We start from the raw sequence: 17,380 nt of genomic DNA on the forward strand, positions 1-17,380 counted from the left end.
AGCATGTCTCTGTTAGAAGACAAATAATTTAGGGCGTGTTCGCACTAGTTAGGTAGGTACTAGTTAGATTCAAATATACATTTGAATCCGAGAATGACGGACAAAAGAAAATAACTATGAGATATCGGATGGGTGTATTCTGGGTTAACAACGGGTGCAAAGCCGCCATAAAAATGGACATTTCTGGCTGGACCGCTACATCGCAGCAGTGTCTTACGATTTTGCAGCTCTACCCACCCTGTTAGAGATCAAGGGCGTGAGTTTATGTATGCACCCACTCTGTCAGGTACTTAAGTAGTAGTTTGCATTATCGGAACAGGTTTCCATAAGTGAACAACTGGCATTTTGTTTACGATTTTATTTTATTGCATAATCGACTACCGACTTGGAAGGCACCTGTGTGAATGGAGACAATAAATGTTTCTCATAAGAACTTTTTCGTAAACATTGATCATAAAGTATGTATATTTTTCGTAATTGTTGCGTTTGTATGATTTAGAACTGTGTTTTTTGTTTAGAATGTTGTTTTTTTTTTTTGCGTAGGTATAGACTCTATTACATTAATAAAATCTTCGTCATCTTCGTTTTATTTTAAGAGAGTACCCGCAGCGGAGTAGCATAGAGGGAAGGCCTGTGCTTAGCAGTGGGACGTAATAGGCTGTTTCTATGTATTTTCATTTTACGGCCGACAAAAAATTCTGAATGTTCGAAACAGATTCCTTAGATCTGACATACTTACCTACCAGGGAATGTTCTAGAGAATCTTTGACACTTGAATCGTTAAAAGTACTGAGAGTGAACCTACAATAAAAATATCAGAAATATATTTTTACTAATACTTATTTTTGTGATTCAAATAAGGTACTTTCCAATCGCCGTTCCCCAAATACACAATAGAAGGGCGTTGTTAAGTTTTTTCTTCGTTTAAACTTCTAATTTTATGGATAACAGACTTACTTGTGCATCTTTTATCTTTGTTTTTGGGTACTTATAAATGATGACCTTTTTTATTACACCAAGGTACAATTACAACTTTCACCCATTATTATTCTGATCAAAATAAAGAGAAGCAAATAGTCATGGTCACTCTATACATAACGTGATCCAAATATCAAGCAACAATTAGTTTTATATATGCTTCTGCCATTTGTACCACAGCAATGAGAAAATAGGTAATTATCACGTTAAAAGTGAACAACGCCATCTATCGTGTGTTTGGGGAACGTTCATTGGAAAGTTCCTCATTGACAAAAGCGAACGAACTTCCGAACTTTCCCTGTTAACCGCCTAAAAAAAGAAGCACTCAAAGCCTACGTGGGGGTAGAAATCCTTCTTTGATGTGTAAAGTTCAAATATGAACGGCCTTCGCAGTACGAAGGCCGTCTGTCCTTGAGTATCAATGTCGCGGCCTTGGCTGAAGGCCCCGGGAATATAGGGCCCAAGGACGTCAGAAGTTACACGAGAAAAGTGGAGATACCTATACAGGCTGTTACTGACATCGTGTCGAATACAGAGGAGGATGATTCAGGCCATGATTCTGGGTTAATATCAAATAGAATTTTACGTCGCAATGACTTCGAATAAGAAAATAACAGGTATAACTTAAAATAAAATTAGATGATGTGTACGGACAGGAATTAGCACCATTATCTTGTTCTTGTGTAATAAACAATTTCTATTCTATTATTTAAGTATTCGTTGCAAGTGCCTACTTAGATATTGTACGGTCATGAGCATTAATAGGTATACACTTTGGTACCATGTCACATGAACTTTTTTGTCAAATTGAACTGTAAGTCTCACTAAATGTCAAATATGTTAGTGCGACAGAGTCCTAAAGTAGGTACATTATATTGCTCATGACTGTACTATGTACGTTAATTTGAACTTATATGTAGAGGTATAAAAAGAGAAAATTAAATCGAAAAAAATGTGACTCGGACGGGATTTGAACCCGCAGCTTTTGTCAAGCCGGGACGAGCGTGTTAACCATTACACCACCACCAGTAGGGCTAACATGAGTAACGTGATATAATTTTGTCACGGATAGTTTATTGATTCTTGTTATATATCAAACTGAATGGACTATTAGTAGTCTGTCACCTACCTACTTTAACCAAACCATGAATTATGGATTATGTTTGACCAATTTATTTATAACGTGGTTATTCATGTTAATATTAACAGAATTCAGTCGTTTTAGTAATGAAATCGGTAAAAAGAAGTGCAACTTCCTAGTTGCATTAGCAACAGGCAGATTATTTTTTCACAATAGATACGTTCACATCGCTCGATTTGTGCTAATATGTGAACCAGTAAGTATAAGTCATGTCGTTCCGTCAAAATACAAATAAAATAACGTGTCATGCATGTTAGGGAAAAAACAAACTTATCGAATTCGACAAAATTTATTGAATCGATCGATAATTTTATCCCGTGGCGCATATTAGCCCTGTTAGTTCTGAGTACGGGTGGGTGTTATAAAAAAAAAATACTGAAATATTCTGGTATAAGTTAGCGACTTATTACGAATGGTCAGTTATCCGTCTATTATATCGTTTAATGACATTTTTTTGACGTGACTTATTGTAGATTTGCCGCAGATGGCATTAACTACTTGGCCGGACAAATGGGGAGCGCTGAAGGCTCTCACCCGGTACAACGTTTAGGACCGGAGGGTGCCCAATTAGGCGCAAACCTCGGGTCTGGGCGTGGTCTGAGAGGAAAATTATTTGAAAGAATTAATCGACCCTAGCGGGTTGATAGCGATAAGCGCTGATTGAGGGAAATCGTCGACTACGCCGGCGGGGTAGGTATCGGGGTCCTGAAGTGTTTGGTGTGGTTTAATGACACTAGGATACTTATAAAAAGTAAAAGGGCGACTTAGGGGAGCGGAGTGATGTCGGGGAGAGTAACTCCCCCTCACAACCCCCTAGCAGTAATTATCACTTTGATATTTGAACCTTAGTTGGATGAACTTAGATAAAAACGTTTAGTGTTTGTTTTCGCGAGCTACAGGCGTGGGCATGTCTCATATTCACGTATATTAAGTAAGTACGTGTACATATTAAGTAGATGCATGCGTGCTTCGGAGACACGTTAAGCCGTTGGTCCCGGTTACTGCTTACTGATGTAATTACGTAGTCGTGACATGAGTCATGTCAGTTAATAACCCTGACAATTGCTATTCCTAGCGCTCGGATCCGAGCGGTAGGCGCCGCTACAAAGCCCCGCCCCACTCGGATCCGAGCGGGGAGCGAGGAATGTGTTAATTCTCCACGGAGATAGGCTGTCTGCGACATGGCAACCCCCTCCCCCTGACATAAAAGCCGCTCTTGTAGATAGGATGAGTTTCTAGTTCTTTTTAGTAGCCTTTTGTAACTTAGACTGTAGATCCCTGTTGATACATTATCACGATCTATAGATCAACACATCTCACAAAAGAGAGAGCTGAAATTCACAACAGACAGTTATGTAATTGAATGCCTAGGTTATTGTCTAAATTAGCAATCATGACTAGTTTTTTTTTTAATCAACAGGAAGTCAATTAACGGTAGGAATGCAATCCCGACTCAAGATCGCAAATTCGAGATCCCACGTTTATCCTTATTGGCCCCGATTCCTGCAGACATCTCTTAATTTTACTTTAAGTTATACCTGTCATTTTCTTATCCGCCGAAAAGGAAAGGGACGGATGATTGACAGCTCTTAATTTTAGGAAGAATGAGTAAATAAATGAATAACCCGGGCGAATTTTTAGACGGTTGTTTTAGATTTGTGCTTAAAATTGACGTGTGTTCCATAAATTTTATGCTTGTCGATTACCCGTCCCTTTCCTTTTCGGCGGATAAGAAAATGACAGATATAACTTAAAATAAAATTAGATGGTGTTTACAGGAATTAGCACCATTATCTACTTAGACAATCAGAGACCAGCCCGCTTATGTCAGCCGCAAAAACGCCCGCGTGGATTATCGCGTTTTTCCACCCTCTTTTCAGCCCTTCAGCTGGATTTTCGCGATAAAAACTGCTAATATATTCTCAAATATCGCGCTTGTAGCCGTGTCAGCGTGTTTAATGTCAATACGGCCTTAGGGATCAAATTCAATTCAAATATCTTTATTCAGTAGGTAACATAGTTACACTTTGAATCGTCAATTTTTACATAACGAACGTCTCATCCGCCTAAAACTACTGCAGCTTCTCACAACCTGTATAGCCGGGGAAAAGAAGCTGCAAGACAAACCTCGGCACAGGGCCGTTCGTTCTTTTCTTTTTTAAAAAAAAATAAAAAAATGAACAAAATATTATTATACAATTGAGTAGTTTAGCTCTTACACCAGATCCTCTTACACTGTCAATATTATCTTAGGCGTTCTGTGATCCCCTAAAAGTTTCACTACTTACCCACATATTGGAGACTGTAAGAACGTAAGAACTAATGACGTCACGCCGAATGACCTCAGGGTTTCAGGCTTACTTAGTGACTATGTTTCAAGAAGCACCTATTAGATACAATATACAATACCGAGGGGGTTGATTCAGGCCATAATTCTGAGTTAATACCAAGTGGAATTTTCCGTCACATTTTTTTTTTTTTAATTAATTACATAGACTTGTGCGATAGAACCCATACCTACTTGTATGGCTACCTGTATGTACTTGTAAATACTGGCGTTCAGAGTAGGTCCAATTAGGAAACACAAAATGAAGTTTACGATACCTATGTCTGCCCGGAATCTAACCCTACCTGTAAATGAAATATTTTTTCGAACAAAAACAGGGGAGTTAAAATGGCCACATCGAAGCAATTTGACATTTGCGCATATAAAAATAAGTGCGCAATGCAAACAAATGTGAAATAGCAATATTGCTTTCTTAGATGAATTGTTTCGATGTGGCTATTTTAACCCTCCAGTTATAGCATAACCGTTGCGAATTAATTGGCGCTGTTGTTCCAGCTCTATTTTCATTCGTTGCTGTTATTTGAAAAAAGTCGGTTGCCCTCATACATAACCAGTTTAACGATCTGAACAGTCTTGAGGGATTCTCCGGTGTGATAGTCACACCTGCCCTTGTCGCATACGTTATATTTACTGGGTGTTTTATACGTCGTAACGAAAACTTTGAGGTATGATTCAGACCATGATTCTGAGTTGATATCAAGTGGAATTTTCCGTCGCCAAAGTCATCATCACTTTAGCATTATCCCGTTTTTCACACGGTCCGCTTACATAACCTGAAGATTTGAAAGATGCGGATTTTTACAGAAGCGACTGCCTGTCTGACTTTCCAAGTTCCAACCCGCTAAGGGAAAACCAGCCCAATACAGGTTAGGTTATACTTCCGAAATGCATTTCTCGGGAATGTGGGTTTCCTCACGATGTTTACCTTCACCGCTGAGCACGTGATAATCATTTAATATCCAAACATGAATTCGAAAACAAACTCGACAATCATTGGTTTAGGCCTCATTGGATTCGAACCTGCGACCTCAAAGGGAGAGGCTAGCGCTCTGCCAACTAGGCTACCACGTTTTCGTCGCAAAAATATGGAACTGAAAATAATTTAAAAAACATTAAACTTTTCATAAACCCAACAGGAAATAAATAAAAACATAAAAACGCAGTGCAAACAAATATCAAATAGCAATATTGCTTTTTTAGATGGATGCTTCGCTGTGGCTTTTTTAACCCATCTGATTAGCTGTTTTACATTGCATATAATATTTTCGCATTTATAATAAGTCAGTGCCTACTTCAAATACTTTAACTACTTAAGTAACTGTAATAAGTATTATATTTTATTTAAGTAACTGGCAGTTACAGAGATATGTAGCGTAACTGCCGACCATTAAACGCTGTGTTTGGCAGTTTGGCGCACTAGTTCACATTTGGCATGAGAAACACGAGATACAGCCAATATGTGGGACGATAGGTAGATTAGATGATAGATTACGCAACTTTAGCGAAAATACCTACACTGAAGCAGCATGGTGGAGTATTGGAGTATGCTCCATAATCAGTTATTCATCATCATCATCAGCCCATTGACGTCCCCACTGCTGGGGCACGGGCCTTCCCTATGGATGGATAGGGAGATCGGGCCTTAAACCATCACGCGGGCCCAGTGCGGATTGATGGTTATTAACTACTGCTAATGCAGCCGGGACCAACGGGTTAACGTGCCTTCCGAAGCACGGAGGAGCTCGAGATGAAAACTTTTTTTTTGTAGTCACCCATCCCCATCCTATGACCGGCCTTTAACTTCAACAATCGCAGACAGTCAGTTATTATTATGACATAACAATTATGCAGGCACACTTAGCAGAGCGATGCCCAAGACAGGGAGGGTTGGAGAAAGAAGGGGGAGGCCTTTGCCCAGCAGTGGGACACTAACTAGGCTACAGAAAAAAAAATTCAGCCAGTTTGTCGGCCTTCGTTAATGTCTTCTAGCGAACGGGAAAACACTTTTGATGTTTGCATCAAATGTAATAATGCATCAGCTGGATCATCTTCACAGTTAAACGCATCATTGTGAAAAGTAACCAATGTTGTCATAACAACATAAACAGCCTATATATATACGTCCCAATACTGGGCACTAGGCCCTCAATCAACCGGAGCATACGTCATCACGCTGCTCCGCTGCGGGTTAGTGAGGCATTTAGGGTAAAGTCAGGGACTAACGCCTTAACGTGCCTTCCGAAGCACGGAATCATTTTACTATTATCCTAGCCTTTATTTATTATTATTATTATTATAGCTGCTTATCAGCTCGGGATTGTCTTGTCTCTTGCCTGTCTGACCATTCAACCCGCGAAGGGAAAACCAGCCCAATATCATTAGGTCACGCATACCTCCGAAAATGCAATAAAAAAACAATATGAGCTAATTTCTTCTTGGACCTAATTAAGTAATCGAATGAAATCAATTTCCTCGTTGAGCGAACGAGGAAGTAAGTGTATCAATCAAGGTCGGAGTTATTTTTAACCCGACCACCAAAACTATTGTCTACGTTGTTATTTCTGTTACCTACATACACATACAATGCATAACAAGTTAGAGGTATACTTACTAAGTCATCATCATCATCACCAGCCCATTAATGTCCCCACTGCTGGGGCACGGGCCTTCCCTATGGATGGATAGAGAGATCGGGCCTTAAACGACGTTATTAACGACTGCTAATGCAGCCGGGACCAACGGCTTAACGTGCCTTCCGAAGCACAGAGGAGCTCGAGATGAAAACTTTCTTTATTTTTGTGGTCACCCATCCTATGACCGGGCTTTACGAAAGTTGCTTAACTTCAACAATCGCAGACCGAGCGCGTTAACCGCTGCGCCACCGAGCTCCTCTTATGAAGTAAGTAAGTTCATTTTATATTATGTCGTGGCCAGATCTTAGAATTGATCATTTAATGATGTGTTCGACCATTTCATGAAATGGTCGTATTTCATGAAATAGGTAGCTAAGCAAAAAAAAAAATAGGTAGCATGGGTAGGTAACTTAAGCGGACCATATCGTTGAAACCAATTCCTTGCAGGCAAGGGTAGTTCTTCATCACCGAAAGTCAATATGGTTACTGTACTTAAACGCAAAAATATCGTAGGTATGTCGCCAAATTACGTAAGTCCTAACTGGATATTTACAAAAATACCAATGATTCTAAGGTTTTTTTTTTGCTTTAATGGCAATGATACTGAATTCCGGTGTTTGAAGATCTACCTGCAACCCTGAGGTATCTATTTATTTATTTATTTACCATTACCAATACATTTACAGAAAATCCAAATCATGTAGGAGGTTAAAAACTAATACAGTGAGTAATTAAAACAAATAATAACGGGTCCGCGTCTGAATCAGGGATATAAGACTCCCGATATTTCGACACTGTTGCAAGTGTCATGATCACGGGATGACTGAATTGGAGTGGAGTAGGTAGATCAATAATTTTCTACTTTCTTTCTTTTTTTGTTCAATGTATAATACAGTGAGTTTTCTGAAAACCTTAAAAGCTAGGTTTACTAATAACTTATGACTAGTGAAGAATATGTTTAAGACATCGGGTTTTTGAGCAATCAGGGCATTGAGCAGAGTGACAGCCTGAGAAGTAGGTGCGTGGCACGCAGTGTCAGTTAGACGGAGCGTTCTATGTTTTTTTAGAAGTGACAACCCTAGTCACAACGTGCGTCACGTGAATGCAAAGCCTCGTTTTGCTCTGACGTCACAGCACACGTTTCCTTCACAGATTTGTGAGTCTGAAGAGTGGGTGGTACTGGTGATAGGCAGAATATCAATAGCAGGTTACGTGCGGATTACGATCACGTTTATTTACTCAATCGATCGATTCACTTAAACATAATACTTAATGGTGCTAATTCCTGCAGACGCCTTCTAATTTTATTTTAAGTTATACCTGTAATTTTCTTGTCCATTGAAAAAGAAAGGGACGGGTAATCGACAGGCATAAAATTTATGGAATACACTCATCATACACTCAGAAATCTAAAACAACCGTCTAAAAATTTTACATCAGCCAATAACCCGACAGAGTTAAGTAGACAGCACGTCAAACGGATTACAATACCAGCGATCTCGCCTATTTAATTCGTTCGAGTTATTTATTCGTTTTAAAATTAACTTGTTGACAATCATCCGTCCCTTTCCTTTTCGGCGGATAAGAAAATGACGGGTATAACTTAAAATATAATTAAGAGGTGTCTGCAGGAATCGGGGCTAATATCGTTGTTGAATAAACCGCCACAATCCAATTAGTGAATGAGATCTCAATTAGGGACTTTCCAGGCTTAAAGAAAACATCGTGAGGAAACCCACATTCCCGAGAAATGCATTTTGGGAGGTAAGTATGTGACCTGACCTGTATTGAGCTGGTTTTCCCTTCGCAGGTTGGAAGGTCGGACTTGTCAAATCTTCAGGTTAGGCAAGCAGAACCTGTGAAAAACGGGACAATGCTAGGGAGATGATGAGGTATTTATTTTTAATAAAAGTAGCTAAACATGAAGATAAAAATGATGAAATTCGATACCGTAATGTGCGTATTAAATTACTTTCGATTTCAAAACCACAGTGAAAGTAGTTTGGCAAATCATATCGCCCGTAACAAAGCCATATTGTCGAAAATATTTTATGTCCAACCGCAAAAACGAGGCATTGAACGCATGAAAAAGCAGGTTGGTATTTATAATATGAATAATCGTGGGAAATGCTGCCATTTTCTAAAGAATTTTAAAAGAGATCTTATTTGAAAGTTTTCTATTGAATATAATGGTAACAGTAGCTTAACTACTTACATAAGAAAATCTCTAATCACTCTATTCACTCACCAACTTCACTGCAGCCTCTTCACGGCAGTGAATAGATTTTCTAGGTAAGCATGTCCCATCGTCACTTACCATCTGGTGAAATTGGGTAGGGTCAAAGATAAATTATAAAATGTTAATCTAGAAATAGGAGCCAGTCTAAGATGATCAAAAATCAGTCTCATTTTACTCTTCGACTTATTTTCGAATTTTATTTATGAATTAAGTAACAATGAGTACGACGTTTGACAGTAGTAGTACGTCACAGGACAGTATTTACATACAAACTCTAAAGAAAACTTTCGTTTTGACGTTTCGTAAAAAGTATCTCATTTGACTAGTTTGTCAAGTAGCCTATTTTAGTCAAATGCTTGCCTATGTTCCATAAGAAAAATCGTGTGCCGCGTGCGTGGGAGGAAGGGAGACAGTCTGCGCGCGCTCCCATACTCTTTAACGGCTTAAATAGACTAAGGTGGCCCGCCGTCTCTTGAGGGAAACCAAGCTCGTTCCAATGTTCTTATTGGTGCGAGCCGGATTGTGCTTTGTATACGTAGTTATTCTATTGTTATGGAAGTGGGTTTCAGGATTGGAAGGAAACTCACTAAGTCCAAGGAAAACGAATTTATTCCCTTCACACGCGGTACAACACTTGCACAAAACTACGCGGTCAAATCCGACACCATCACTTCACTTTATTTCGCTCTTTAAGCGACACTTGAACCCCACGCGAAACACTGCACTAAACACGGCTTTTGAGGGTAGATCCCATTTGTTCCATAGAACATGACGTCATCGAACAAAATGAGACTTTTTAGTTTTATTTGTTCTATAGGACATCTAATACATAGAACATAATGGGAAAACAAAGTCTCATTTTGTCCGATGACGTCATGTCCTATGGAACAAATAGGACCTGACCGCTTTTGACACTGTTCTTCACTTGGACTATTACTTTACTTTCACTTTTCCTCTTCCCGCTCCGATCTCTTTAAAACTGAACTGGCTCTTTCCTTGCTCTTCCCGCGCCTTATATGCCCTATGGTCACATACTAGAATTGGGTAGTTTCCTTGGTCAAAGAATAATTATGAAATTCTAATTTCTAAATAAAGAGACAGATCTAAAGGAGTCAAGAAACTTTTTTTATGAATTTTAATAAAGGAAAATGTAATAAGTGTGACATTTTGCCACGTTTTTCTATGACGTCACAAGTTGCTTTTTCATTAAATTCCATAGTAATTCGTGTTTGACGTTTAGTAAAAAGTAACTGATTTGACTAGTTGAAAACTACCCTATTGTCTATTCCTTTCTCGAATAATCTCGGGTGGAACCTCCTTGACTATTCCTGTGACCATTCCAATAAGTACATAAAGACAAGGACGCTGCTATGCGTTAGAAAATGATGCCGATGAGAGAAAAAGAGAAGGGAGAATTTTATGACAAAATTCGAGAACTCTTTGGTTAAAAAGCTTGTTATGACAGACAACGTTTCAATCTATACCGCAGCCATAGTAGTAAGCCATTCGATTAGAAAAGGAGTATAATAAAAAAGATGTATTAAATAAAACATACGTAATGTAAAGATGAAATGTTTATTTCTTTTCAAAATTACCTAATTCAACTTTTCGATATGATTCCCTTAATGTACACTAAACTGTTACATTTTATATGAAATCAACACAAACCTTTAAGATAATACTCATTTGCTACGTTTGTGAAAATAAATACTTACAATAGGTACGGGTCAAATTCGACCAAAGTCAATTTTACAATTCGTAAGAAAAATAAAATCCGAATATTCTATGCTAAAAATATTTATTCATAGCACATAAACGCTTATAGATATCATTTATATGTCCGTTCGTTGTGTGGATTCCCTATCAAAAGAATTTTGACTAATCCTTTAATAATAAATAATTAAAAACAAATCAGTTCTTTGCCACGATTTTGTAGTTATCAAATCATAGAAACATTTTTCTTTAAACATTTCCGAAACAAAATCGCACGAGTACACTCAGAAGATACATTACAAATTCATAACACCTAAATTGATTTTTATTAAAGTTAAAAACCAATGTTAGTTGAGCGATTCAATTATCTATTTATACAAGAATATTGTGAAACATTCATTTTTGTATTGACTGAACTAATATTGATAAAACAATGTATAGAATCTTTATTTTTATTAATCGTAAAAGACAATAAGACATTTTGTTGTGTGAGGTTTTAATACAAAAATGACGAGTCCACAATACAGATACCTGTTATCACTCGAAAAAAATATCTAACACCTAATGTTAAGGTGAAAACGCAAATTCCCTATAAAGGATTACATATTGCTATAATACCGGATATAGATAAACGCTACTATGAAATAAATCTTAAAAAATCGGTTATTTTATCATACAGTCTTAATTTCATCAAAACTATCAATTTAAAATTTCTCTATAGAAGTCCAAAACTTTAAAAAGTTAAAATTTCGATTTGTTACATTTATATAAATTATTTACGACTATCATAAATAGAACGTGGTAAACTAACAAGTTTTTTATACTAATTAATTTATCTAAACTTATTATTAAAAGGTTATATAAGTTCCAATATTATCTTAACATTACAGGCGGGTTAAAAAGGCCACATGGAAGCAATTCATCTAAAAAAGCAATATCGCAATTTGATATTTGCGTATATAAACGTAAGTGCACAATGCAAACAAATGTCAAATAGCAATATTGCTTTTTTAGATGAATAACTTCGATGCGACCTTTTTCACCCCCTAGAAAGTCATTTCACATTTAAGGTTCATTTAAAGTTCAATCACATTTAAGGAAAGAATAATATGGCAGTGTTCCTATAACGAAAAAAAGGTTAAAAATAATAAGCGTATCGATCATAAAACAATCCAACAGATTATAATACGTTGATATCAAAATAATCACTAAAACTTCATATAAAATACAGCTTAGCCTAAGTTACAGAGAAATGTCTAAACGTTAAAAAATATAGGATATTTAAAGTTGGCTTATCTGATTTGTGACAGAAGTAAAAGTTACAAAGTTATCAGGATATATCCACATTGCATATCCAGAATGAAAATTGTGAATGCTTCGTAATGTTTAACATTCGGGAATATATATTTCTATTTCTATTATTACAAAAATACACGCATTTTCTTCTGGACTCACACTTGGCCCACAATGTTAATTTTTACAATAATTTATTAAGAATGAGGAAGTATTATTGCTTCTGTTTGTGACGGCAGTATGTTCGAGGGTTAGCTCGTAAAATTATAAATAGTATGTTTATATTACATAGCTGGCGAGGACTGGGTATATATACTACACACCTCTGCCTACCTCTTCGGGGATACAGGCGTGATGTTGATTTGAAAAACACCTCCACCAACCCGCTGTGGAGCAGTGTGGTGGAGTGGTCCATACCCCCTCCGTTTCATTGAGGGGAGGCCTGTGCCCAGCAGTGGGACGTATATAGACTGTTTAATGTTTTATGCTCAACGAGTAGAGAATCGACGTGTAAATGAATACGAAACTATTAGCAGCACCTATCACATTTGACTTTTTGCGAATGGTTATACATGTCCATCAATTGATGCTGTGTCCTCTAAATTCACTAATGGAGTGAGTATTTTTATTTCTGCAGGATCGCGATGCAGCAGTGCAGCAGACCTATTCTATATTTTCCTTGCACTTTGCTCAGCTTACTAGCTCTTCGTTAACAGCAGCCTAAGGAAATCAAGGCTCGCCCCCTATTATATAGATTATAACATAGCTGCGAGGAGTGGGTGAATAGGTGTATTCATGGTATAAGAAAACCAGGTATGCTCAGCTAGCAAATGTCAGCTAACATTTCAAGGTTAACCCAGCTGACGTCATCCAACCCTGCGTTGCCATATTGTAAAAAAATAAATTACCCACGACCATTGTTTTTGTATTTACTTTGCAAGGAAATTTTGAACTTTTAGTAAAGATTTACTTACAGTTTTAATGTTTTTTATATATGTGACAAGTAATAGTAATTAAATAGATTCGTCAGTAACTCACTTAATTTTCAATAATAAAATTTACGTCCTTGGAATGTTGGAGATACTAATTTAATGGTAACACAGTGGTAATATACTGAGTGTTAGTGACATCGTAACGAATACTGAGGGGGATAATTCAGACCATGATTCTGAGTTAAAATCAAGTGGAATTTTCCGTCGCAAAATTCATGTTTTTTTTTTAATATTTTTTTAATTATTTTCAATTCTACACTTTTGCGATCGAAAATTCCACTTGATATTAACTCAGAATAATGAGCTAAATGAGCCCCCTCAGTATTCGTTACGATGTCACTTACACCCCGTACAAGTACATACAGGTAGCCATACAAGTAGGTATGGGTGTTAGTGACACTGTAACGAATACTGAGGGGGATGGTTCAGACCATGATTCTGAGTTGATATTAAGTGGAATTTCCTGTCGGAAAATTCATGAAAATTTTTGTGTTTTTTTAAATTATTTTCAATTCCATACTTTTGCGACGGAAAATTCCACTTGATATCATCTCAGAATCATGGCCTCAATCACCCCTCAAAGTTTTCGTTACGATGTCACTAACACCCTGTATACGTCATCAAAGGGCTAGCAATTGGGGTGGCTTGTTATAGGATTGAGCATACTTGGTCTTCTTATACCATGGGTGTATTACAGTTGTTATGTGTGTTAGTTAGCCGTTGGGTGTTGGTTTTATTTAAATTTGTATTTTTAACTCTTTTGCCCCATCAGCGAAACAGGCGTGCTGCTATGTTATGTTATGAGCATTTACGTCGACGCGTTTGATTGACAAGCCGCATTTCCATAAACAATAAATGCATAGTTCTCATGCAAAAGGTCTGCGGGCTCATAATACGGGTGATATAACATAGTTACATTCCTAAATCCACTCCAAAACTAACTTTCGTATTATCGGATAAAAACCAATGATTACCATCAAAAACCTACTATCCTACTATTTATAGCCTTCCATACCGATCGTTGGTCACATTATAATTAATCTCAGTATCTTAAAATAAATGCGTTCAAAATATACAACTATACATTCCCGCGATAAATTTTACAACTCCTACAAAAATTACAATTTATTATCTGTATCTGAAATGACATTAAAATCTGACATTTACACTAGATAAATTGTTATAAAATTGGAAAACCTTGCCTAAAGTTTTCTATTGATTTTTATGACCAGAATAACCCTGTAATGGGATTTATGAAACAATATGGATTCTTGGCGATAATGTGATCTGGAAAAGTGAGATTTGTCAGAGAAATATGTAAAATTATAAGTAAAAAAGTCCTAAATATTTTATGGCTACAAAAATGTTTAATGAGTTCATTTCGCTTGATCATTAAGCTATAATTTCCTTCAAAACCCCATATTTACATTACGTCTTATTAACTTGTACCGTGCACTCTCCCTGCGTCGCTCATAGAAATTTAAAACTATTATCGCCATTTATTTACTTTTAACGTATCACATCATACTGCTACGGGTTCGATTCCCGACTCTAAACCACTGAATTCGACTTTGAGTTTTGAATACAAGCTTTGATCATAGATAATGGATATCACGGGGTTTCCAGTATCTGTGCCCGGTTAATGGCAATAGGCTCGCCTCCTGTTCTATGGGTCTTAAACATAGCTGGCGAGGAGTGGATGTATATACTATACACCCTTGCCTAGCCCTTCGGGGACGCAGGCGTGGTTTTATGTTAAGTTATTAACTTATAATTGTTTAAATGGAATTTACTTCCCGGTCGTAAATTGATATAAAAAGTCTCTGTGTAACATTTTTTTTTACTAAAATGTATATATGTAAGAACTTACAATGGCAACTTTGGCTTTTGGGTGCACAGTGGAGTACTAGAACCTTTTTTTTTGCATACCCCACAGGTAAACCAGACCGACTACAGGTTAGATAACTAGTATTTATATTAGATTTTTATTTAACAGCCTCCGTGGTGTAGTGGTTAGAGCGTTAGGCTCAGGATCTGGAGGGCCGGATTGGATTCCCGATGGGGACACTGTCGAAATCACTTTGTGAGACTGTAAGGACATTTTATTGTTTATGGTATACTTCATTTGACCAGGCTGTATGGCTATATTGGCTATATCCCTTTGCCTGCTCCTTCTCAGGGCAAATTTAACAAAAAAAATGTTTATGCTATATGGATACGTTTTATTTAACTTGCAAGCCATGTATGTATGTCTTTCCGGTTTTTGTCTGTGCACTTTCGGGCGCACACAAACTTAACACAACTTTAGTTTGACAGTTTTTAAATTAGTGCTGCTAGAAAAACATACAAGAAAAAGATGGAGCTAGTTTTAGTCCTGTCAAATTGAGTTAAAATTAAATTTGGTGGTAAAACCGGACCTGTCAGTTCTTCAGATCAGGTAAGAGGACCCTGTGAACGGGATAATGAAGGAGATGACGATTGTCCGAATGGTCACTATTACTTGTTACTAGAATAGAGTACCGAACCTAGATGGCGTTGGTCTGTGTCATTCCTGAGGGCAACTTTGCACGAAGGAGGCAGGGAACAACCCCGTGCGGCCGGTGCGTTGTAGCGTGCCCTTGTACCAGCCGTCGCCTCGCTTCTTCGACACGATTACTATGTCGTCCACCTTCAGTTCTAGCTCGTACTCCGAGTTAGGTGGATACGGGACTATACAGCGGAATCTGCGGAAAAGAAATGGTTGTAAATGACGCAACATGTATACAGGGTGTTAGTGACATCGTAACGAATGCCGAGGGGGATGATTCAGACCATACATACATACATAAACAGCCTATATACGTCCCACTGCTGGGCACAGGCCTCCCCTCAATCAACCGGAAGGGGTATGGAGCATACTCCACCACGCTGCTCCAATGCGGGTTGGTGGAGGTGTTTTTACGGCTAATAGCCGGCACCAACGGCTTAACGTGCCCTCCGAAGCACGGAATCATTTTACTTTTTCGGGCAATCAGGTGATTCAAGCCTGAAAAGTCCTTACCAAACAAAGGACAGTCTCACAAAGTGATTTCGACAATGTCCCCATCGGGAATCGTACCCGGACCTCCAGATCGTGAGCCTAACGCTCTAACCACTAGACCACGGAGGCTGTTAATTTGAATTTTCCGTCGCAAAATTCATGATTCTTTTTAGTTTTTAAAATTATTTTCAATTCTACACTTTTGCGATGGAAAATTCCACTTATCTTAAGCAGCAAAGTATTTTGAATCTATTGTAGTAAAATAAAAATTATATTATCTTAAGGCGATAAAGTGGGTAATTACAACTAGTAAAAAATAAACTACCTCTCTTTGATAGGTTGTGAGTGGTGCCTCTCTTTCCTAGTAGCAGTGACGTCGAGTGACTGAGACTTCCTGTGCTGGGTCTGCCAGGGGTTGTCTGTGTTCGTCGGCCTGCAATATTACTTACACTTAATTGACAGCACCATTTAATGACGTCACACGGAGTCATTACTCGTAACCCGGCCTGTGACGTCACTAAATGTTCTTAGGTTTCCTCAAAAGCGGAGGCGTACGGAATCGACTAATTACGGGCGGGAACGAGAGAGAAGACGCTCTCTCGCTCTGTCGCTCTCTCAATTGCAAGCTCGCGAGAAGATGCGACTCTCCGCTTTAGTAGAAACTCATTGTTATGTTATTTTTCAAAGGTTATATTCTCAATTTTAAAAGTTTACTTACTACAAATATATGAAATGGATAATCAAAAGACATAATTTTCCAAGATCCAGAGCTTTTTTCGGTCCAGCATTCTCTACAAGGAATTAGATGTAAAATATTTATTTATAAATCATATAATCTAGCTATTAAGAGGCAAATCTGAGCTTTTAATAACATGTAAAGGAAACATCGATACAAAATGCTAAATTGTAATTTAGTTTTTTATATTAATAAAATTTTAGAGGATAGTATAATGAAAGGTATTGTGCAAAAAACAGTTAAGTCAACGTGCTACGATGAAAAGCGTGTGTGAAATGATAAGCAAACA

At 37.7% G+C, this 17,380-nt stretch overlaps 1 protein-coding gene across 1 annotated transcript in view; it reads right to left on the bottom strand.

Annotated features, from left to right (window-relative positions):
* Window positions 1-10,899: 10,899 nt before the first annotated feature.
* The window catches only part of LOC126375401 (E3 ubiquitin-protein ligase SH3RF1), a 43,901-nt gene continuing 37,420 nt past the window's right edge, over window positions 10,900-17,380 (bottom strand). Inside the window, exons 17-18 of the mRNA XM_050022308.1 lie at window positions 16,681-16,788; window positions 10,900-16,059 (exon numbers count right to left, since the gene is read on the bottom strand). Coding sequence (XP_049878265.1) covers window positions 15,882-16,059; window positions 16,681-16,788 — 286 coding nt within the window. The 3' untranslated portion in view covers window positions 10,900-15,881. The remainder of the gene's footprint in view (window positions 16,060-16,680; window positions 16,789-17,380) is intronic.

Source organism: Pectinophora gossypiella, chromosome 19, assembly GCF_024362695.1.
Source record: "Pectinophora gossypiella chromosome 19, ilPecGoss1.1, whole genome shotgun sequence".
NCBI classification, from domain to species: Eukaryota; Metazoa; Arthropoda; class Insecta; order Lepidoptera; family Gelechiidae; genus Pectinophora; species Pectinophora gossypiella.